Raw genomic sequence first — 19,148 nt, forward strand, 5'->3', positions numbered from 1 at the left:
GAAAAAAGATGTATCATGTACAACTTTTAATGAATTAATTGAGAGAGACCACTGTCAATACCTTTCACTCTCTCTGCTTTTGAAGAGTTTGGATGATTAGTATAGATTAGAGATTATAATGAGATTAATTGTTTTCAGGAGAAACCTTTTTCCATTCACTACCAGTAGACATTAGATAATTAACTGATGTTTCATAAACTTAAGAAGTTGTTAGGTGGAGACTATTCACGTACTGGAAGTTAATCTTCTGGATTATTCCTATAGGAAATATTCCACTATTGCTATAGTAAAAACAGCTAATTCTGTTCATTGTCTGGTTGTTTTTTTTCTTTTTTTTCTTTTTCTTTTTTGTTTTGTTTTGATTGTTTTCAGACAAAATTCTTTGTCTAAACTACAACTCTATTTCAGATGACTCATTTCGGACTCGTTCCACTGGTAATAGTGGGAATGCTACCTTCTCTTCCAGTTCCTCCCTCATAGCCTCTCGCAACTCATTTAACTCAGCTGACCAAAAGAACAATGGAAATAAAGAGAGTCAGTCCCGAAAGATGAGCATGTAAGTGGTAGACAAGAGGTCAGATTAAACTTATGGGTAACATCTTCAATGGGGACTCCGAAGAACACTGTAAAATTAAGGCTCTATCTATGATTTTTTTAACAAGGTTTACACATGCAAAAATAACAGGATAGAAATGTGATGTGTGCAATTACAAGTACTTTTAAAATTGCTCTACCTTTCCTTTTTAATTAGTATTTCCCGTCATTTTCTTTGCACATGTTCACATTCAACTGGTGAAGTATGGGGTGGGTGAAAAGGGAGAAAGTGAGGGATAATGCATTTGGTTTATAATAATTACAGTCACTGTGATTTAGCTCCCTGTAGTTGGAGAAATAGAATGCATGTATTTAATTTTTCCTTTTCCTTTTTCTTATGCATCTATATATGCTTATGTATTACTATCTAAGCATTTCATGATGAATTTTTAAGAATCATAATGAACTAATAATGCTAGTTGTTACTAACGTTGCTGTTTTTTGCCTCATGTTAAATATTTAGATTAAAAAATAAAAAAAGCATCTATCCTATGCATCTCTCTCAGGGTGGTTTTCTGTAAAAATCGGCCTAAACAGTTCAATGTTTTGTAAGACCAAAATGAAAAATAAATTTGTTTGTTCCTGTAATAGAAATGCAACAATTTTCTTAGAAAATCTCTGGGTACTTATTAAGTCAAACCTCTGTAGACAGTAGTAGCTAGCTTCTTTTCAGATTCCTTTTGCACAATAGCTTGTAGTTCTGAATTACTGTCATTGGACTAGCTATAATTTTGGACTCAAACTAAGATTATTCTTTGCTAAGTGCTTGCTTTGCCAAAGCACAGTGGAGAAAGTGTAGGAGCCAGATACAGCAAGAAAGAGAGGTTATTTGGGACTAGTAGACTTGATTATAATAGAAAATACAACTAGCAGAAAAGGAAGGGAGTTAGAAGTCTGAAATGGTAGGAGAGGCTCTGAATGAAAGGAGTGTCCAGAACCCGAGGCTATGACTTGCTGGGCAAAGATAATGGAGCTGAGATATGGAGGCTACATTAGACAGGGAGGAGGAAAGACCTGATTTTCCAGGTGTCAATGGGAAACAATAGTGATATCGCTCTTTCTGGGGACTTAAACTCAAGGAATGTGTAGATATGATACTGAAGAACATGGTTAGTGGATGTCATGGTAATAGGTCGACAGTTGGTCTTGATGATCTTAAGAGGTCTTTTCTAGCCTTAATGATTCTACGATTAAAAGAAATAAGCATCTGTATGAACTCCTATTTTTTCACTGCAATGTTTTCCTTAAAAAAAAAAAAAAGTCAAAACAATACCCCCAACTTTACTCACAGATGTGAACTTAAAAAATTGCAAAGTACTAACATAAAAATCTCAAAAGTTTAAAAAATGTCAAAAATGTTCTCTGAACAGCTTATATTCATCTACTTGTATGCATATTATGATGCAGTCTTATACTCTTTCTCAACTGAAAAAAAATCAAGCTTGCAGTCACCAATTATTTCTAAAAATGTGTTTTCTTTGTAGAAAAAATTGGAAAGCGAGTGCTAAATAAAAATGAACAGTGTATGTTGAGTATATGTTACTTTGACAGCAAAAGTATCTTTAGAAGATACCAAGTCAAATTGCGCTCTATTCCTGTCCTTGGCAAAGTTTAATGAACTCTCTGAAATACTTCCCGCAGTACTTGCTTTTCATAGGTCATCAGTAGGTGGTCACTTATTTCAGAGTTTTTTTTTTCTATCTGTAACTTAACATAAAAACTGATATATTTTGTTTGAATAAAAGAAAAGACCAATAGAGAGCAGCCGATACCTTTGAATTCAGACAGGAAAATGAAAAATAGGAGAACTGGCTTCCACATAGCACAGTCTCAGTGTGCTGTACTGACATGAATACCTTAACAGACTATTCGAAAGTAGGTTTCTTGTTAAGCACAATGATCTAATGCTTTCTTTGGTTCAGAAAGTCCCAGAAATGCTTAGTGTCATAAAGCAAGAGGATATAGCAGGGGAAGAAAAAGATTTTTAGAGAGAGAAGAGAGGGCTTAGGATGACCTACATTTAGCTCTGAACATGAGTTTTAATGTTCTGTGTTCTTATGGGAAAATGCACCTCTCAAGTTAACATAGTGTCTATTGCACTCCTGAGTTAGTTTTTCTTTTGTGATATGGCCCAGTAGTTAATTGGTTTCATTAAAAAAATGGAGCAGTTCTACAAGGAGATAGTAAAAGGTGAAAATTCAGGAGTAGTTCATGGCGAATGTATCCTCATGACCTTGTTGACCACAGATATGTTTAGGTGTACTTTTTTCTATCTTTCTTTTGATCAGAAAGTCAATTCTGGTGCTAAGAAGCTTTGCTTAGGAAAAGTTTTTCTGAAGTATATATAACCTCAGGAACAAACAAACAAAAAATAACCAAATGAGTCTGCTTCAATGAAACAATGTTTTCTGTGTTAAATGAAGAAAGAAATTAATATAAAATATATATCCTATTGACAGAAATAACTGAGAGAAGAATGTGACAATGATGTAAAAGTTTTAATTAGATAGATGCTTGTAAATGAGTGTCATCTCATCTATACGCTCATTAAGGCAGAAAACTTGTGAGAAAATAGTTCAGCATATATTTATACTATATCGTGATGTAAATTTACGTATGTCCTTGTTAAATACTGCACTAATCATCTGAATTCTGACAAGTCCTAATCTTGTAGTTTACTGGCTCTGCTGAATGAATAAGGGAATTTGTAATATGTGTGGTTTTTTACTTAATTACACGTTTCTGTAAGGAATGGAAGAACCGACAACAATCTATTGTTTAATAATTAAATACTAACAAATGTAAGTAGTGATTCTTACATTACATCCCTTACAGAAAGGGATCCCTTACATACACATCCCTTACAGAAAGGGATGTGTATTTGGGCAAAATATTATTTTTCATTTTTTTCCATAAAACTATTCTAATGGGTATCTGCAAAAGTTCACTTCCGACTAGTGTACTTGTAGAGCTGAAGAATTTATCTTCTCCTATATTTCATGTATTCATACTGTTACAGGAACTTTTCAGAATGCAAAGTTAATTTGGTGCAGAACGGAGGTCTTTACTTTCCATTAGTTCCACTTCAGAGAATTGTACGCAGATTATGTCCCTCTTCTTTGAAAATAATATAATTGGAAGAAAAAAAATTCTTAAGCCTGCTCTGGTGTTCACAGGCAGGTAACAGGAAAATGACCATTAGATTTGGTGCTGTTTGCCAGACCTTTAGTAATATGCAGGCAACAGAAAATGAAAGAATTTTGAAGGATGTACCTGTATGCATTAATGGTGGAGCCACGGAAGAGTTGAGTGCCTGATTTTAAGTACCTTACGGAATAGGAAAGAGTCACAAAGAGCACTGGATGAATATTTTATCCCACAAGAGACCTCATGTAAGCCAATTCACAGAGCAAATATACTGATTTGGCTTTCTGTTAAAGAGTGTCCAGTTAAAAGATAAATCATTTTGAAGCAGAAATTGACAAGATATGCAAGCACCAAGGTCCATAAAGATGTCTAATCTTTTGTTGTTGTACTGCTTTACCATATTGTTTTCTTTTAAATATTGTCACTGTTGAGTGAGAACTGATGTTCTGCTTGAGTTTGTAATGCTGTAACAGGACTGATTTCAATATACATTTGGTAAAAGCTGGTGTTTTTCAGTACTTTATAGATTTACCAATAAAAATATCCAGCTTTATAGGCATCGTTTTGCATCTTGTCTATAGACACACAGTAAGTCTTTAGATTTTATTAATCTTCCAATTAAAACAGTGGAAATAACTTCAAGAATGAGGAGTATAGATTTTCCATCGTTTAAAAGGTGGGTGTAGATTTATTGCATTGAAATAAATTGCTTAATGATAAATTGATATCAGTATTTTATTAGATTTCTACAACTGATCTGTAGGACATTGACAGTGGTGCATAACAATTTTAAGCATAAGTATCTTAAAGTGATGTCTTTCAGTCAGTCATATAATTGCTTTAGGAAGCTGAGCAGATGATTACATAGTTCTGCCACTGATTGGTTATAATTAAATGTTGCACACAATAACATTTTATTGGTTTACTTAATAATATAGCAACAACTTCTTGTGTTTCTTCTTTTGCATGAAGAAAAAACAGGAAATCAAACTCCTAGATCTTCTGACACATTAAGAAGAGAATGGGTGACTGCTGGAAGCAACAATCTCACGTGATAGTGCTGGAGCAGCGCATGGGACTCTGTAATGCCTGGGGTGACTAAAGGCATCTTGCAGTGTTAAAACCTTTTAACTTTTAAGCAAAATCCCAAGTTGTAAAATAAGTGATGTAATGGTTGCAGATTTCTAATGTTGTAGTGAAATGTAATGAAATGCAACTTCAGCTATGTGCTTTTCACTGCTGCGGCTAAAGAGAGGATTTTGATTTCTTCAGTTATGCCTTTGTAGTTCAAATCCTTGGATTTAGAATGCACATATCCATTACTTAATTGGGTCAATTTACAATTTCAATGATTCTTAGCATCCATATTTCATTCAAGAAATAGAAGGAATTGTCACGAATATGAAAAAGTAATCCTGCATTTTAAAGATCTTTCAAACCTAATTTAAGATCAAAATCCAGACCCATTGATCAGTTTTATATAGATAAAACACAGACTTCAGTAGCACTGTACTGTGAATTTGGAGGTAAAGTTTTTTACACGTACAAAGTAAAGTTCATAGAAATTCTGTGTAAGTTTCACAGCAGTCTAAAAGGAGATGTCTCCAGATGATATTTGAAAAAAGGTTTATTTCATAAGTTTTGTTGTATAAATACTTGCTTTAATTTTTAGTATTTCAGATTGTATTTTCACTTGAATAATTTATAATGATGAATCTAGTTTTTAATTAGCTGTTATTGCAAGCAATCATGCTTCAGTGATGTCATCTGCATTTGTTTGTATTAATGCTAATGTTTCTATCAAAATATGTCTGTGAAAAAACATTCAATTCTATTTTAAAAAGTTCTATTTATGTCAATACTTGAGAGAGAGCATATGAAGCTATTGTCAGCTTCTCTATTTCGAAATGGAAGCAACATAAATATATTAATATAAGAAATAACTGCTTTTTTAACTCTGTTGGTGTATGATAAAGATGATCTGATTTGTGAATGCATATGCGTGTGTGGTTACTTTTTATAATGTAACAATTTGAATGATGAGTTTACTCAAAATAAAACTAGGACAATGCTGTACATGCATGTTCTTGAAATAAATATTTTTTTTTTCCTCAGGGCATCTTTTATAACTAAAATAAAAGCATTTACCTATGGAAAATATTTATTTAACATAGTAATAATGCTAGGTTTATGCTGTCTTGTGTGAAGTGCAATATGTTGGATTTAGCAGCGTTTTATTATCTAAATACTTCAGCCTCTTCGACCGCAGTTGGATTTAGGTGTTTTCTCTTTTTCTGGTCATAAACATGGTTTGGATTCTCAAAACACTCAAGTTTCAGTTTGTGCTGCAGCTTGGTGCTAATCAGATTCCTTTAGAAGCTGCCTCAAGTACGGTGATGGTTTTGACATTCGGTGATGCAGATGTGTTGGCTCTTCCCAGGTTTGGCTTCTGTTTCCCTGATGCAAACAGATACTCTCCCTTCCCCAGGGCTGGCTGCCTCAACACACTGGGTACAGCTGTGATCATTGGGCACTAGAGATTGCTCAGTGTTCTCAGTTTGACTTCTGCCAGCAACCAAATCAAATCAGCAATACTCAGCTGCAGAACAGGATTTGTAACTGTGTTTGGCACTCAGATACCTTTATTAGAACACATCAGAACAGTTAGTGACTTCCTAGACTTGAACCCAAGCTATGTCTCCCTTCTATAAGCATATAATGAGTTCTGCATTGTCTGTTATCTGTTTTTTTATTAGCTGTCATTCACTTTTTAACAACTTTATTTAGTTCTCCACTCAATAACCCTACCACTTATTAAAATCCCACTGTGTAATATTTCAGTGCTCTTCTTAGACTTTTTTTCAGATTGTATGTTATCCTTATATACTACTCCTGATGTCCTGTGTATCCTTCCATCAGCCCTTCCTGTGTTACTTCTGTTGGATGGCACCAGTACTTCCCAATCTGCAGCACTGTTTTACCTGCAGCTCAGAACACCAGCACAGCTCAGCTGTGCAGTGATGACTATAGCAGCATTCCTTCTGCTTACTGTTCTGAGGCAGGAAGTAGTGATTCCTCTTTCTGGGTACATTCATCCTGCTATGTGCAGTTAGGTTAGATACGCCTTATTAGTGCAGTGAGGTACCAGAGTCTCCTCCGTAACTCCTTTTGTGAGCGGCTTACAGCAATGTCTTGAGTTTCTGTAAATGGACAACTAATTGTAACTGAGTTTTTATTTTTAGAGCTGTTTGCCAGCTTTGTGCTATTTTTACCCTGTCATCTGTGCCAAACTCTTCTGCACCCTTTTGGGCAGCTTTTTTGGGAAATATATAAGCTTAGGTCTTTTAGTTACATAGTAGGGAGTAACTTTTTGCATTGTTTCCAAGTTATACATAGGACTCAAATAAAATCTACTAAATATTCATGATATGGCTGTTCTTCCTGTAAATGCTCTGTTGGAGTCACTGCACTACTTGAATAAGGTGATTTGTAATGGTTTTCAGAAATATTCGATCCTGAAATCCAAAAGGTGTTTCCAAACTGTGTGAACAGTTTTATTCCAGTTTTGTGGAGGTATGTTTTTTCCTACCAGAGTCTGTTCTTATTTAAGCATAGAGTCCCGTGTCCTTTTTCTCTTATATCTAGATGATAATACAGACAGAAATTCTGCTTTTAGGAGAGATCCAGGTTGGTTTTATGAAGGAATATAGATTCTGTTTTTTCAGGTGCAGAATGCCTGAATAATATTCAGAATTACTTTGTCTGTAGGAGAAAGAATATTTTAAAAACAGGCACATCACAAAGTAATTTGAAATGCTTTGAAAGAAGTCACTCTCCTGGGCAGTGCAGACTTCATGATAGACAATTTCTGTGGAAATAAAGGTCTCTATACAGGAGCTGTAAATCCTTTTTTTGGGCTTGATCCTGCTACTGTTATAAGTGGCGAAATGGCTGACATCGATGTAAGGCTCTTACGCCTCAGTACAACAGAAGATAGCACTGAGAAATATCAAGCTGCAGTGTTTGGGAATGAGCTTTCTGAATACTTCACCGTATGAATCTTTGATTTTCATCCAGATTTGTCATTAAAGTGTTGAATTTTGGAAGTTTAGTTCTGTAAATTTTGTTTGTTTGTTTTTAATTTGCCTGACTGCTTTTGCAAGAAATACTTCGTCATTTTATACCCTCATGCATTGATCTTGTCACTTAGACATTAGTGAAATATTACTAGGATGACCTACTTCTAGATGGAGAGACAAAACAGGTTTACACATTTTCATACTTTGCCTTTTATTCTAATGTAAATAAAAGTTTAAAGAAAATAAAAATAAAGCCTCTTACATACCACAATGAAAACCGTTACTTTTATTCACGTTTCTGTTGGATCAACCACCCTGCCAATGAAAAGCAAAGTTTTAAAAGTTTCTTCAAAAATCATAAAAAGAAATGGTCGGTCCACTTTAAGGACAGGAGGTACTGAGAATGCAATTATTTCAGACCCAGTAGCTGCTGCAGCCTCAGTTCCTTTTTCATCAACTTCAATGACTGCCTTTTGGACAACCTGAAATGCAATGCAGAGATAAAATAGATGACAGAAATAAATGGAAACATAAAGAATAAATTTAAAAATGCCAGAGATTCAATTGAAGTAGGCCTCTCCTGGGGGTTACAACAAATAGGTCTGTGCAATCTAGCACTGTACGTTACTTGTACTACATATGTTGTCTCCTTCAGAAACAGGAGTCAGTGTGGCCATCGTGACTGCAATAATTAGGGTTCAGATGGTAGTTCAGGTATTGTTACATTTTTCAATGTTCCTGGGGCTTCACTTCTAGATCTTGTTCTTGAAGCCAGTAGTGTGAAACAGCTGCTGCATTTGTACAGTGCTCCTCTTTGACATGCAACTGTACAAGAGAGATTTTCATAAAAGCAGGTGGTGTGATTTCATTTCTCCCAAATTCTTAACACCTGGCTGTGAACTGTCATCCACAGTTGATTTTGTGAGAGCTTAGGCAAATGCACCAATCTTATATTTCTCCTGTGTTTTTCTAATTCTCACAACTGTTAGCACAGAGTATGTATGTACAGCACTGAACTATGGTCTTGGATTGGTCTTAGGACTGCAGCCAGAGCCCAGCAGGATCTGATTCTTTTACCTTATCTTTTTTTCAGCCTGCATGTACCTTTGAGTACTTCTGCATTTGGATCTGTATTGGTGACCTGCCTAGGCAACTTGTGCATTACTAACTCCCAGACTCTTAATTCTAGGAATTATTTATGTCAAGGTAGTTGAAGGGCTTCACTAGTGTCAAGCTCTCTGCTAAATAGCCTTAAGTAAAGGAGACAGCTACCGTGACTGGCACTTTGTAGCTGATGCACATATTGCTTCTCGTATCAACAACTACTCTTTCAGCAAGATCACTTCATGGTAACACAAAGTGAACTGCTGAAAATCAACAAGGAATAGTTATAGATCAAAGGGAAAGGAGAAAAGTGCTGTAAATTGCCATTGCAATTCACAAAAGTTGAATAGTTTATTCCAAACTGAACATCACTGCAATTATACACATTAGATGTTTATTTTTTCTGTGATTGGTTTTCTCAGAAAGGTGGGTCTTTTTTGTTGTTGCTGTTGTTTTTTAAGACATAGCCAACACAGTTTTGAAAAACTGTATTTGAGGTTTTAGAGCTTTTGGAACTTAAACTTACCTTTTTACAGTATTGATCTTTATAAATTACAGTGTACAAAGTGGTCCATGTGGTATGGGTTGGAATACGATTGTGTTGTAATGATGCTCTGAGGTTCTGTTTCTCTATGACAAGGTGTATACTTCTATGGTGGGATGCGTACTGTTTAGGATGTGTAGATTCCATATGCTTGTCAGGTTCTTTCCCTAATAGGTTCTTTCCCAATAGTGGGTCTGTGTGACATACTACATGGACCCTCTGTTACTATAATCCAAATAGCAAATAATTTTAGTAGGCTTACCTGGGAGACTGTTAAGTGTTTTTGATCTGTGAGATGACTAAGATCTGCTGTACGTGCAAAGAGATTTTTAATTCCAAGAGCATAAAGCAATTTCTTCATTTTATATTTTTGTTCTAGTTTGAACTTTGGAAATGAAATATCCATATTTCTATTTAAAAAAGAAAAAAAAAAAAAGAGCTTTAGATATATAGTTATTGCTGAAAGACGTGGTTCTCAGGAATTAAGCTTCACACAAACAGTAAAAACAAGAGGCAAAGGTCAAAGATTCTCAGCTGGAATTTAGGCTGCCAGAATATCATCTCTACTTTGTTGAATGTCAAATAAATTATTTCCTTCTCAGTATAAAATACTTTCATGAGCACTTCTAGTGCCCTTATGCTGGGATGACGCTTTTAGTTATTGACCACGGAGAAGCCTGTCACTTCAGGAATTACATTTCATAGGAGTAATTTGTTTTTACATTTTCGTGCTCAAGTTTATTCATTACTCTGGGTTTTCGTTGATAAGTAAAGTTCCATAAATATACACATTTATACACGTATTTCAGAAATATTAATATACACATTTATAATGCACTTGGCCTGGCTGTGCAGAATTTCAAGAGAGAAGGCGTATGGAAAAATTTGGCAATGCCCTCAGAGGCATTTCTGAGTGAGATGACCAACAAACTTGTCACCTCAGAGCTGAAACTTTTTCAGAACAGATGATCATTGTTTTGCTTTTTTGCTTTGCTACAATGGAAATAAAAAACACGAAGGCTGACAGGTGTCATAGCAGTACCTGCTCTTCATGTTTGCAAGCCAGGATTCCACAAGCTCCATTGTCAAATGGTCTTCAAGTGAAACATAATCTTCCCCCTTTTCTGGGATGACAATTAGCATGTAGGCTTTGCCTTTGTAGGGTAGTTTTATCACATTGCACCTTAAATTCTCATCATAAGTTGAATTTACTTTGTCTGACTTGAACATCATGGGTACTTGCACACTTCTGTATTTGTTTATGTGGAAAGTTTCAATTTCTGTAAATTCTGAATTAAATGGATAGAGCCACTTTCCTGCAGAAAGAAAAATGAAATTATTATGTGAATTCAGACTGGTTCAACAAAATGTTCAGAAGCCTTTTAAAAAAATGTAGAATCCTTTCTTTAGCAAGTTAAAGTGGATGTCACTTCGGTGTGGGACAACTGGATGACAACTGCAGTATACTTATTGCATGTTCTTTAATTTATTTACAGCAGGAGAATGCACAAAATAAACTGCTTCAGTTGCAGGAAAAGGAGGGAAAAATTCTGTGGTGGATTGGTTGCCAGTCAAGTTCAGAATGCCATCTGAGCATCTGTCTTTTATTAACATGCCATCTTCTCTGAAAATTTCTACCAGCTGTTCAACATCCTGTTTTTAAGTAATTATACCATCTCTTCAATGGGAATTCAGCAGTGCATTGTCTGAGGAGGTGCTTTGGAATGTGACCTCTTCTAGGCTATTGATTCTGATTTCTGCACTCTCACTCAAACTTGATCACAGCCATCTATCTCTTTCCTCTGGTTTTCTGCAAGGGAAAGTAAACTAAACATTGGATAAATTGCTGTCTTTTAAATCTAAAAGAATGAATGGCTTTATGGCTGCAAGGTAATTTAATTTGTTCTCATATATGTTTATTATAGTGGGGTTTCCACTTTCCTGAGTGCCTTGGACTGCAGCAGTGGCTTAAGCATGGGTTTTCTGCTCAGCATCCCTCTCTTCTCTTTTGCTGTCCTAGCTCTTCAGCTTTGCTTTTACCTAACCAGGTACCTCTGGTGTTCATTTGGCTGTTTGGAGTCAAGTGTGGGCCATGTTCCCTGTCACCAGCAGGGACCCCTTTGTCTCTGGTTTCTCTCAGGGAAAAAGGTTCTTGACTGGAATAGGGAAACAATTTTTGTTGTCATGAATTTGTGCTGTATGGCAAGTTAGACAGTTGGCTTTTATGCCCAGTACCTTGTATTTTCAAAGCTGTAATGATTAGGATTTCATTTCAATGGCTGAGTAAAAAATTAAAATTATTAGTCATGAAAGATTGTTCAGAGAATTGACATAGGGCCTTTTGTTCTTTATGACTCTTCGTTGTGTGGAAGAAAACATAAAAGAATAGTGGTTCCCTATCATGAAAAATAATTTCCTGTTAAATAAACTTATTAGAAGAACGTAAATCTATTTAGAGATGTAGGCAGTGCAGGAAATGTTAATTAAGTTTGTAAATGTTGGTAAAGTCAGAGTTCTGTTTCTTCTAGTAAATAACCATTTTGCAAAATGAAAACAATAGTTACCTTTAAAAAAAATGTAGTCCAAAAGTAGCAGTTTAGAATGCCGGTCAACTTCTTCAAAAAGTTCTGATATTTTTCCTTTGGTCCTTTGTTTAATGTTTTGATTTATAACAAACTTGGCTTGGGTGCTGTTTTGAAAGTCTACACACAGGAATTCCATATCAAAGTACTGCTTAGATAAGTTGAGGAAAGCTTCCCTGACTGTGAAGTCCTTTTGGATAAAAGAAAGAATACCTTGCACAAAGAGAAGTTCTTCATTTGTTGTGATGTTATCTTTCAGTTGTTTAAACAGTGCTGGTAAATAATGGCGATCTCTGTCCTTCAAACTATGGAGGTTTAGAGCTTTTGCTATTTGTCTGTGTGTTTCCCCTTCAGCTGCCAGCAAATATGTAGCCATGAGGGTTGTTACAGAAAGGGGAGAGATAATTATATTGTTATCAAGTTTCATTGCAATTTTTCGGTAGAGATTAAATCCAAAATTTGCTGTCTTTTCAGTGAAATTGTGAAGAGTAAGCTCTTCAAAACTTTGCTCTTCCAGAGGTTTGTGGTCATTTTTATGTTGATGCCATTCTTCAGAAATACTGACGTTTTTATTTCTTCCTAAGAAATTCAGCCTCTTGTCCTTCTTTGGAGATTTAGGTTTGATGTCAGCCTTGCTGATTTCAAAACATAATTCACATAAAAGAAGTAGATAAATTCTGATTTTCATGTTGGTATCCAATAATGAGTTTTTTTTTTTTCTTTTTCTTTCTTCCCCCTAGTAAAGAAAATGGGAAAAAAGAGAGCAACTTGGTGATTTTTTAATTTATTTGATACACAACACAAAGGTCATAGATGTAGCAAGGTGATATTTCTAAATATTCAGTGTACATACTGTAAACCTAAGATGTTGTTCCTATCTGAAGGATCAAATTTAGACCAGTGGAAGAGAGAAGTTTCTAAATTTAGTAAAAGAATTCAGAAAAAATGCTATGATCTGCTATTGGCAGTTCAATTTGGAAGTATTTCACTGATTTTTCCTTGTAATTTCTAATTCCTTTGGAAGCTGATGTCATCTGTAAGCATAAGCTCTCCAGGCAACAAATGTCAGAAGTGGCATTTTCCCAGAATGGTTCTGACGAAGATTAAGGGTGATCTACTGAGGAGATGAGAACTGTAACTTCCTGTTCTTCATTGCCACTGACAGGCGGCTTGTAATCTCCATTTATGGGTCTTAATCACGGTTGCCATTCTTATGAGATCCCTCTATTGGTAGTGGCCTGAGAATTACCATTCCTTTGCTCATACATTTGTTACCTCAGGTGTTTTTATATCAGTGGCATGCTACATCAGCAAGATTCAACTCCTTAGGAAAAAAACAAACAAACAAAAAAACCAACATTTGAGAAACATAAAAACTGTCTGATTTGATAAAAGCCAATCCAGAAAACAACATGTCCTTGAGAGTTAGAGGTTGTTATATTAAAACAGACACTTGAATCATATTACAGCCATTAGGTTTTGTTCCAGAAGTGGTGAATTCCAAGAACCAGTCAGAAAAATACTTATGTAAATTTTAAACATTTTAGAAATGAGTTGGAGCATTCTGGAATTCCACACTGCTCATTACTTTTGCAAACTTTGAAAATAAGACTTCTGCACTTTAACTTATGCCTTGTTTTCCCAGGAGAAATTTTAGAAGGATATATTTTCTAGTTATGTAGAAAACTAAAATCAGGCAAAAACAATCTATCTTCAAAAGAGAGAAGATACTAAGCCAAGCTCATCAGAATAAATTAGGATTAACTCCACTGACATTTAGATTGCACAAAGCTGATCTAAGGTGAGACAGAATCTGAGCATACTGTACTTTTACCCAGTCATTCATCTAACTGTGTAGAAAAAATGGTCTTGAAATAGGTATCCATACATTAGTAGAGAACCAAACAGTAATAACACTCAGTCAAGATGAGCTATCTTTCACACGTGAAGAAAAGCAAAGATCCTGATGATACTGCAGCACCAGCAGCTCTTTGTCAAATACATTATTTGAGGGACACTATTATTGAAAGATTATTATCCTAAAAAAAAGTAGGATTGAGTACATTTTACTTTCTCATGTTCTTTGGTTCACTTGCAGAAACGTTTTTTGGGGGGCTAAAAATGTGAGAGATTGCAGATTTTAGTGGTATCTGTAATCATATCTCTTGCTGGTCAGCTCTTCCCTTGATACATCATGGAGAGCTAAGCTTCAGATACACTCTTGTTTTTTAGATAGAATTAAAAAGCTTCTATCTAGTTCCTTTTCAGGATCACTAAATCATTTGGAGCTTTGTATACAAACAGTAGGTTAAGTACTTTTGTAACTATGAAGGAGTATACAGGTGTGGCCCTGGGGAAGCAGGAACAAAGTAGGCAGGAGATTTTTGCCAGTGAATGTGATTGGCACTCCACTCCCAAAAGCATCAGAAAGAAGGTCAAAATTCTGTGAAAGCTCAGATAAATATTGTTAAGACATTGTAGGCTTTTTTGTGCAATACACAGGGCAGCACTCAAGGTAATGTGGCTACAGTGTTCAATTCCCTGGTGATAACCTCCCAGTATGTGGCTGTATCAGGAAGGCCAACCTCTGTCTCACCAAGAGAACAAGGCTGAAGTCTTAACCTCAGTGTCATGTAGAGAAAGGTGCTATAGCTGCTAATGAACTCCCACTGATAGCCCAGTATGTAGAGCTATTTCTAGTAGGTCAGCATGAAATTTCATGTTACTGCTTATAGTCACAAAGCCCTGGAAAGATTTTGTATGGAAATACAATATAATTATGAGGAATAATTTCATTTCATAATTTCAATTCACTTCTCTTTGTACTGATAGATGTTGCTTATTACTCCATTCTGATCATTTGAGATAGGATTTCCTGTTATTTTATGCTTCATTGTCCAGCAAATACTGAAGCATATTTGTCAGTGTTGTCTCCTGCCTGAAAGTACCCTGTTTCAGTGTCAAATAGCATGAGGGTGACACAGTTGTTCAATGGTTACAAACTTACACATGTTGTGAATTCTGTGCAAATTTAACAGAGGTTCACCAAACAAAATGTTTGGAGAGATCTGGACATGTTTTCCAGAAAAGCCTCATCCAAACTTTAGTATCAAACATGCATATATGCTTTTTAAGTATGAAATGCAAATATGCTCATCATTCATCTTTCCATTAAAGTGATATGTGAATTTAGCTCCCATAAAGTGGCACTGAATTACTCTTTATGGAAAAAGTCTTGAGTGGAGCTGAATTTTCCCATTGCAGATTGAACAGAGTGTACAAGACCACTAAGCCTGCACAGAATACATGTGTGTAGCAATGGCATGATAATAGATAAAAGAGATAGAATCATAGAATTATCAAAGTTGGAAAGACCACTAAGGTCATCTAGTCCAAACACCAACCCATGACCCCTCAGTGCAACCTTTACCCTCTTCTTGAACACCTCCAGGGACAGTGATTCCACCACCTCACTGAGCAGCCTGTACCAATATCTCAGCTCTCATTCTGTGAAGAAATTTTTCCCAAAATCCAACCTGAGAGGAAAATATTGATTGTAGGGCCCGTCATTAAAGCAATTAAAAAATCTAGAAAACACATGGCAACTATTAACTACGGCTGTTTAGTTAAGGCTCTATAACAGTCATTGCACAATTTGTGATTTGGCATATGGGAAAGCTGGTTTTGTTTGATTGCCATTTATTCAGAGTTCAACTGATTTTCACAGTTGCCTGATTCAGGCTGTGGGAGTTAGTCCCAGAAAGGTACGTTGATGTGAGTACAGGGAAATTTGGGTGCCAAGTCACAGGGTGTTTTTGGCAGCCAGGTGGTGTGCTATTTTTCTTGGAGATAATAGGTCACGTTCTGTACTTGATGTGACACAGATGGGATGTAATGACTTAATGGGGAGGCAGTGAGATCTCTGAATTTTGTGCCTTCTCTTGAGTGCATGGCAGTCAAGGAGTTCTAAAATATGCAGCTTACTGTGGCTGTGAATATTTTTTCTTTCTTTCCCATTAACTCTTGCTTTATCTTCAGTGAGATGTAGATCATGAATGCTTTCATGGTTGTTTAATCTGTGTTTGAGGTAATCTCCAAAAGTCAAATGAAAACCCAGCTCTCAGCTCTATGTGCTGGCCCTCATCTAAGCTGCTGTGCTGCACATCCTGGCACTTGGGAGGTCTGGATTCAGCAGGAGCAGAGTAGGGAAGGGTTTGCCTTGAGTTCATCTCCTGCCTTGGCAAAAGGTGCACCAGCTGCTTCTGCAGATTTGGGACACTTACTCTCCCTGACCACTCATAATCCAAAGCTGTTAAGAGCTCTTAAAATTGCCAAGCACCTTTATTCATTGTGTAATCACCTTCTTCTGTGAGAGTTTAGATAGGCACAAGGTACTTCTCCCACCTCAAATTTTTGTTGCTTTGGCAACAAAAAGGACCTCTTCTGGACCTGAAAGCATATGAGGCTTCCCTATGGAATCATCCCTTCTTCAAAGGGGTAACCCTGGATGCAGCAACATCGGAGACAGGGACTGGAAAGCATAGCTTCTGGTGGTATTCCATCACAGAGGGTGGTGAGGCTCTGGCACAGGCTGTCCAGTGAAGCTGTGGATGCCCCCCATCCCTGAAAGTGTTCAGAGCCAGGTTGGATGTGTGGCAACCAGCCCATGGCAGGGGGCTGGAAATGGGTAGGCTTTCAGGTCCTTTCCAACACAACCCATTCTATGATTCTGTGATTCTCTCCATCTTTTCTGTGCACAGTGCAATTTCTGTGCAACACCTGACAGCGCTGCCCTTGACAGATGCCACTGCTGTATCTTGTTCTGAAAGGACTGCTTGATACTGGGCTCAGAAAGGCCACTAAGTCTTCCCAGAGAGATGGGGAAACCAAATGGGGAATGCCATGTGTTGCCTTCTAGGCTGCACTGCTGTCCCAGCACAAATGGATTTCAGAATGAGAAGATGGGCAAACCCAGTCCTTGTGTACAGGCATGTCTCATACAATTCAGCACTCAAGGAAGGAGTTCCGCTTCCTCATGCACACACAAATGCCCATGTGTTACTCACATCACAGGAGTAAGAACCTCATCATTTCACTAAACAGTCATTGCAGGACTGAGATTGCAAGAATGTAACATAAATACTGCGTCAGCTTTGTCATTCAGTAACACTTAGAAATACAGTATGTCCTCTAGGACTAAGAAAAAACAGCTTTGGTAACAATAAGGTGACACTTTTGCACGTTATAGGCTTGGATTTTTACATTCCTAGAGTGAATTAGAGTTATTAGCGATATTAGTGAATTATTACTAGTTTTGAGAGCTTCCTTTACAAAAGGAGTAGAAATTTAGTTAATAAAAGCACGATAGAGAAGAGTTACTTTTTCAGTTTTTTTTTCTTTTGAAGATGCTATAGTAAGAGAAACATCCAATATATTATAACACTGATCAAGATCTACAACTATTTAAATCATCTTACTTAGAGAATATTTGAGAAATATTATCTATATATAATATACTTTATAATATTAACGTACATAAAAAAAATAATCCTCCTCTTTACAATCCGAATGATTCAGATAAACCTTGACTTACCTATTAGGTAGTTTCTCTGTTACTTAATCAACTGTGTTTAAAAACCATGTGTAGGTGACTGTCCCATATAGGAGATTTTCAACAAATATTTGCTCTTCCAAAGAGTGATCATCTGGTTTCGCCTGTTATAAATTAACTGCTTGATAAACTCTGAGTGACGTGTTTCCCATAAATGGCATAAAGAGGGAGGGTTATATTCCAGTAAATACGTTATATCTTTCATGGGAAGCAAGAGAACAGTAAACTCTCTGCATCCAGCCCTTCAGCAGCCCAACAGGATTTGGCCCCAGATGTCTGATGAGAATTGGACTGCCCGTGACAATTATTTTATAGACAGGCCCTAAGCTACACAGCATCAGAAGCAGTATCCAATCCTGTTTAAAATGTGCCATTTCATAAAGGATACATCAGTATTCACTGGGGCTGAGCCAAACAAAAGAAAGGGAGGGAGCAGATGCAGAGCATTGCAGGGGTGTTGCCAGCTCCCTAGCCTTTCAATGTGGCCATTCCCTTTAGAGGAGAGACCAGGACTTTGATTCCTTTTTCAAGAGCATACCAGCTATTCAGTAAAGAATTTATGAGTATGCCAAAATTAACTGAGTGGTAAGCGCAGAGTGTTGTTCCTCCTATAAATGACCAAATGGGGGAATCTGGTATTCATACAATCATAGAATGGCTTGGGTTGGAGGGCACCCCAAAGATCATCATGTTCCAACCCTCCTGCCAGAGGCAGGGCCACCAACCTCCAGATCTGGTACTAGACCAGGTTGCCCAGGGCCCCATCCAAACTGGCCTTGAACACCTCCAGGGATGAAGCATCCGCAGCCTCTCTGGGCAGCCTGTTCCAGCATCTCACTCTCTCTGTGAAGAACTTCCCCCTGACATCCAATCTAAACCTTCCCACCTTGAGCTTAAAACCACTCCCCTTGTTCTATCACAATATTCCTGCAAAAGTTCTCTGGAGCTATGAGATACAAGAATAAGCTCTTTGAACTTCCAGTTTGATCTTCCCTGAACAGATTTGACAAGTTGTTCTTGGAGTTTGATCATTGTTAGTTGAGCAAGGCAGTGCTTTAAGACAGGTAGTCTACTCAGTAATTGCTATAGTGTGGGCATGATCTAAACTCTTCACTATTTTGTTCATTGGCTTAATTCCCAATAAAGTATAAACACAGAATTCCTCATGCTCCTAAATTACATTTGAAAAACATTCCTAAATGAAATAGAACATTTCATTCTGATTTGGATTGTAGAAAATAAATTTTAAAAATATGGCCTTAAAACTTGACATAACAGAGTTTGTCTCTATTTGTCAATTGAATTGAAACAAACAAACAAAAAACAAAAAACAAACAGAAAACCCACCACTGCTTGCAGTTTAAGTGGGAACTTAGCCAGATAAAAGGATGATATTTTGGAAAGACAATAAAGGGACTGAGCATCCAGGACTCAGTTGTGTGTTGCTGGGTAAACATGATTCATTTGATAAAGCTCTTCTAAAATAG

At 36.6% G+C, this 19,148-nt stretch overlaps 2 protein-coding genes across 7 annotated transcripts in view; one reads left to right on the forward strand and one right to left on the reverse strand.

Annotated features, from left to right (window-relative positions):
* PPP4R4 (protein phosphatase 4 regulatory subunit 4) overlaps nt 1–5,921 on the forward strand; it is a 62,774-nt gene extending 56,853 nt beyond the window's left edge. For all 4 annotated transcript variants that reach the window (XM_421339.8, XM_015287765.4, XM_046941921.1 and 1 more), the window contains 2 exons: nt 409–556; nt 4,714–5,921. In XM_421339.8, coding sequence (XP_421339.3) covers nt 409–556; nt 4,714–4,738 — 173 coding nt within the window. In that variant the 3' untranslated portion in view covers nt 4,739–5,921. The remainder of the gene's footprint in view (nt 1–408; nt 557–4,713) is intronic.
* Nucleotides 5,922–8,091: 2,170 nt separating this feature from the next.
* On the reverse strand, nt 8,092–17,682 carry SERPINA10 (serpin family A member 10). 3 transcript variants are annotated; one of them, XM_040701173.2, is made up of 6 exons: nt 17,644–17,682; nt 13,326–13,374; nt 12,033–12,786; nt 10,511–10,784; nt 9,731–9,878; nt 8,092–8,302 (listed from the first exon to the last, which is right to left on the reverse strand). In XM_040701173.2, the coding sequence occupies exons 3-6, from the start codon at nt 12,736–12,738 to the stop codon at nt 8,111–8,113; spliced, it is 1,320 nt and encodes a 439-aa protein (XP_040557107.1). In that variant the 5' UTR covers nt 12,739–12,786; nt 13,326–13,374; nt 17,644–17,682; the 3' UTR covers nt 8,092–8,110. The 3 variants fall into 3 exon arrangements, with proteins under 3 accessions (XP_040557107.1, XP_040557108.1, XP_015143253.1); XM_040701174.2 differs by lacking the exon at nt 13,326–13,374 and adding an exon at nt 15,481–15,586; XM_015287767.4 differs by lacking the exon at nt 13,326–13,374.
* Nucleotides 17,683–19,148: the final 1,466 nt, after the last annotated feature.

Source organism: Gallus gallus, chromosome 5 (genome assembly GCF_016699485.2).
Source record: "Gallus gallus isolate bGalGal1 chromosome 5, bGalGal1.mat.broiler.GRCg7b, whole genome shotgun sequence".
NCBI lineage: Eukaryota > Metazoa > Chordata > Aves > Galliformes > Phasianidae > Gallus > Gallus gallus.